The following is a 4,174-nucleotide window of genomic DNA, read 5'->3' as shown; positions in this document are numbered from 1 at the left end:
CCGGGCCGCAGGTTGCCTACCCCTGATTTAAGATAATTAGTGTCTTGTATGATAAACTGCTGCCAAATTTGTTATGCCAAATATTGGGAACAAGTCTAAAATCCTAGAAACAGCTGAAAAGGAATCAAAGAAGTATGATTATAAAATTATAGCAGAGCTTGCTTACATAGGATTTAGAAAAGATAGACAGAAATGTTATGTAACTGGAAAATGGTTATTAATGTTCAGCATGCAAGAGCTTATTCTCAAAATATGTAGAAGTAGCTGTTGAAAATGTAACTAATATATTTATCTGTATTTATATTTCTGAATATATTACTATTTAACTGGAATGATTTGAGAGGTATATCAGAAATATTAAGCTATTTTCATTTGTGCTTCTTTTAACAAAATTAAAATTTCAAGCTTTTTAGAAAGGAAATGGATGCTCCATATACTGATTTTGACAAAGTACCATGTTTTTGTATCTTTTTTGCCTTGGTCCAATTGTTATATGTCTCATGAATTTTATGACACTCAGCACCATATCTGCCTGAGCCCAGTGCCATACCATTTTCAGGGATGTACAGTGCTATCCTGGGCATGTGTTCTCAGAAGAAAGCATATTGCATTGAAAGAGGCATACTCACAGACATGCACATACCAAGTTGCAATCATAACTGCTAAGTCAGTTTCAGACACACCTTTTGTAAACCCTACATATTCTTTTTATGTATTATCTGAGCTGAAGACAGTTGAGAATGGGAGCAAAATGTTGTAGGGTATCCATACCACCAGCAAAAAATCTTCCTTTTTAGGTTTTCAGACAGAAAAGTAACCATTCCCATCATTCACAATGATTATTTTAAACCACAAAAAAATCCATAATCTCTTCCCCATTTTTCTTTCCCAAAGACTTTCAATAGTCTATGGCTACTAGGCATGCCAATTATCAATTTCTGAGGAGGGTTGCTCTCTTTGGCTTTATTTTTTAAAAAAAATTTAAAACTGCACTTCTGTGAAATCCACCATTCCCCTGAGAATTCTGATGCCTCCTTCCTGTTTCTGAGTTGCCTCATTTTAGTTCCACTCCTGGCAGGCATCAACACCTGAGTTCACTGCTAGAGAGACCGATGGGACTTCCATTTTGCTTCAGAAAGGCTGAGACAGTCTTTTTAGAGAAAACATTTAGAGGTTGAATCTCCCTTTTCTGGAATTCTGAAATGCAAAATATTTCAAAATCCTAAATTGTCCACATGGGTAGCTCAGACACCTTTGACTGCTGCTGGTTCAAGGTACACAAACTTTGTTTCAGTCATAAAATTATTAAAAATATTGTTATAAAGTTACCTTCAGGTTATATGCATAAGGGATATATGAAAGATAAATGAATTTCATGTTTAGACTTGGGTCTCATGTCCAAGATATTTCATTATGCATTTGCAAATATTCTAAAATAAAATAAAATTAAAAAAACACCCCAAACCCACTTTTGGTTCCAGGCATTTCAGATAATGCAGATTCAACCTGTATCTTAAAATGTATGACTACATTAAAAAAATTTAATGGATCATGGATCAGTTTATGAATACAGTTGGCCCTCCTTATCCACAGATTTTTTATAGACAGATTCAAGCATCCACAGCTTGAAAAACTTTTTTTAAAGTATATATTTCAAGTATCAAACCTTGATTTTTCCATTGTATATAAGAAACACCATTTTGCTATGCCATTGTATTTAATGGGACTTGGGCATACATGGATTTTGTTATTCATGGAGGATCTTGGAACCAGCGGTTAACAAGGGTCCACTATAGAATGAATACTGGCTATTGAAAAAGCTGTTACTAAACATGTCATTGATGAATCCCCAACATGCTTTCCAAGAATGTTTAGAAAACATTTTAAGAAATACCTGTACTAAATACAGATACATATTTCCTAGAGATGCCTTTGCTCTTTGGTTAAACCAGTGGCTATTGTGAAGCAATAGTGCTCCCTTTCAAAAGCCCTAATTTGCCCAGTGCTTTTGTCAGGGCATCTTTCACAGCCTTGTTCCTCACACTATAGATCAGAGGATTGAGCATAGGAATTATGACTGTATAGAACATGGAGGCCCATTTGTCTTGGTCCATGGAATAGCTGGAGCTGGGCCGAAGATACATGAAGAGCAAGGTACCATGGAATATCCCAACAGCAAGCAGGTGGGAGATGCAGGTGGAAAAAGCTTTGCCCCTTCCTTCAGCAGAATGCATTCTCATGATGGTGCCAAAAATGTAAATGTAGGAAACGAGAATCATACCAATGCTGCATGCTATAATGCTGCCAACCAAGGTAAAAATTAGAATTTCATTGATGGAAGTGTCAGAGCAGGAAAGTATTAGGAGGGGAGGTTCATCACAGAAGAAATGGTTGATGACATTTGATCTACAGAATGGCAGCTGGAACGTACAGCAAGTGTGAATCAGTGAATCCACCATGCCTATAAAGTATGCTATAGCCATTAACTGTCTGCAGACCTTCTTGGACATTATGACTGAATAATGAAGTGGACTGCAGATGGCCACATACCGGTCATAAGCCATGAGAGCCAACAGAAGGCATTCTACATCTCCAAGCATGGCAAATAAAAATAGTTGTATAACACAGGCATGGTATGAAATTGTGTTATTTTCTGCTAGGAAGCCAGCTAGCATTTTAGGAGCAATGGATGAGGAACAGCAGAGGTCAACAAAGGAAAGATTGCCCAAGAAAAAATACATAGGGTTGTGAAGTTTGGGTTCAGCACAGATTAACACAATCATTCCAAGATTTCCTATTATAGTCATGACATAAACTAACAGGAAGATCATAAAAAGAGGAAGCTGCAATTTTGGATTATCTATAAGTCCTTGAAGAACAAACCCATTTATGACAGAATGATTTCCTTTATCCATTCTCTCAGAACTGGTGCTGCTGGGTTGAAGAAATTATCTGCATCCAGAATTTCTGTCTTTTTCCTAACAAGAAAAAGGAAGAATACTGATATGCTTTAGAGTTCACCCACTATGACTTTTGCATAAGAATAATTTTGGAACCAGTGCAATTCATATTGTAAACGTCATTGCACTAAGTCGAAGGCTTTCATTGCCGGCTTCAGAATTTATCTGAAGATGCCAGCCACAGATGCTGGCAAAACATCAGAAAGAAACTCTTCTAGAACATGGCCACATAGCCTGAAAAAGCCACAAAAAACTATTCATTGCACTAATTTTTATTCTCTGTATTTTGTGATACTCTAATTTAGCTCTATATCTATTGCTGCAACTAAATTATTATTTATTACAGTAGATGTCATTCACATGTTATTTAATGAGTTAAGACTTGATAAGCTGCATATCAATACATTATACTAGTACAAAAGATTACACTAAGGATTTCCTGCAAATCAAATGAGGCACTTGTCGCTCAGGATAGAGTCTCAAAACGAACTAGAAGATTCAGTTCTGGTCATTTACATTATAAGCAAACAAGCCCATCACATTTGCTGGTTAGATTTTGCCCTATGACAGATTTGTATTTCTTTGCTTTTGTGATGGTAGGGTCATATTCATGGAATTAAACCCTCTATCATCAGGCTAATCTGTGACCCTATACATTTTAGCCTCCTCAGGACCAAATCCCACATGGATTGCCACTATGAAGTGACTATAAAAGATTACTTTAGGGTGAAAAACATGAAACTCTAGTTTCAGATGCCTACCCTTGTAGTAAACTTTTTTTTTTCTAAATTAGTAAACTTACCTGGAATATAATGACTATTTCTTTTCCTGCCTTCAGAAGCAGTAAACAAATGAAGAGGCCTTCAATGCCTTTTGTTGCCTCCTGGTTTACCATCACTGATGCACCTGACTATCTCAGACCTGGGAATTGTTTTATACAGTATATGACAACAATTAAACTTCCTGTTTTTACAATTGGGAATTGCTTGCACTTATCATCTGGGACTGCCATTTTGATTACTGTACAGCAAATCAGCTAAGGAGTTCTAGACTAAATATCATGGGACCAATGACTATGCCTATGGATTCTGCTAAAATAGTTAAGTATCTGTTCTCTTCCCAGCCCACTGGGTCAGCCGTACATCATCCTTTGTGATAGCTTTTCATCATCAGACATGAAATAAGCACGCTGTTCTTGGTACACAGATCAATAC

At 36.6% G+C, this 4,174-nt stretch overlaps 1 protein-coding gene across 1 annotated transcript; it reads right to left on the bottom strand.

The window, feature by feature from the left end:
• Nucleotides 1-1,955: 1,955 nt before the first annotated feature.
• Nucleotides 1,956-2,924, bottom strand: LOC149314148 (olfactory receptor 5AR1-like). Its single transcript, XM_089523067.1, has one exon. The coding sequence runs from the start codon at nucleotides 2,913-2,915 to the stop codon at nucleotides 1,956-1,958; it is 960 nt and encodes a 319-aa protein (XP_089379193.1). The 5' UTR covers nucleotides 2,916-2,924.
• Between the last annotated feature and the right edge of the window lie 1,250 nt (nucleotides 2,925-4,174).

This window comes from Sceloporus occidentalis, unplaced genomic scaffold, assembly GCF_023333645.1.
Source record: "Sceloporus occidentalis isolate IW3139 unplaced genomic scaffold, rSceOcc1.0.p SCAF_4, whole genome shotgun sequence".
NCBI lineage: Eukaryota > Metazoa > Chordata > Lepidosauria > Squamata > Phrynosomatidae > Sceloporus > Sceloporus occidentalis.
This window is presented reverse-complemented; position numbering and strand designations above follow the sequence as displayed.